Source organism: Kryptolebias marmoratus, linkage group LG14 (genome assembly GCF_001649575.2).
Source record: "Kryptolebias marmoratus isolate JLee-2015 linkage group LG14, ASM164957v2, whole genome shotgun sequence".
In the NCBI taxonomy this organism is placed as follows: Eukaryota; Metazoa; Chordata; class Actinopteri; order Cyprinodontiformes; family Rivulidae; genus Kryptolebias; species Kryptolebias marmoratus.
The window spans coordinates 26,336,435-26,337,017 of record NC_051443.1 but is presented as its reverse complement, the minus strand read 5'-3'; the positions used below and the strand labels follow the sequence as shown (position 1 = coordinate 26,337,017).

General features: G+C 62.1%; 1 protein-coding gene across 1 annotated transcript in view; it reads right to left on the bottom strand.

Moving 5' to 3' along the window:
• zer1 (zyg-11 related, cell cycle regulator) overlaps positions 1-583 on the bottom strand; it is a 9,169-nt gene that overhangs the window by 892 nt on the left and 7,694 nt on the right. Inside the window, exons 6-7 of the mRNA XM_037979530.1 lie at positions 315-575; positions 5-226 (exon numbers count right to left, since the gene is read on the bottom strand). Coding sequence (XP_037835458.1) covers positions 5-226; positions 315-575 — 483 coding nt within the window. The remainder of the gene's footprint in view (positions 1-4; positions 227-314; positions 576-583) is intronic.

Below are 583 nucleotides of genomic sequence, written 5' to 3'. Positions count from 1 at the left end.
CTGCACTCACCCTGACGAAGCCCATCTTCCCCACAGCCTCCTTGTGCTGGTTGTCCACCTGGCACACCAGAGCGTTGCACAGGTGGACGGCGATCCTCTGGATGGACTCGTCCTGCCGGGCCGGCTCCAGAATCTTCAGCAGCAGCTGGTTGACCCGGCGGTACTGGAACTCCAGCTCCTCCGGGATGCTGAAGTTACAGAGAGTCAGGCAGCAGTTCCTCTGGACCTGCGGGGCAGACGGCACAAAGCGCTGAAACCCCGCCCAGCTTCAAAGAGGCGGAGCCGAAAGACACCTGCTTCAGGACCGGACTCACCGTGACCTCCTGGTACTGCTCCATCCCGTTCAGAACCACCTGGATGACCTGGCGCCGCAGCCTCACGCTCTGCTCCACGCGGTACTCCGTGTTGGTCAGGTAGAAGAGGGCGGCGCTGCCCGTCACCTGGATGCTCTTATCGTATTTATGGCACCTCAGAGCCGCGATGACCAGCTGGGAAAACACGGAGAGGTCACGGGTCGGGTCGGAACACGGGTCAGAACACGGGTCAGAACACGGGTCAGGACACGGGTCAGAACACGGGTCGG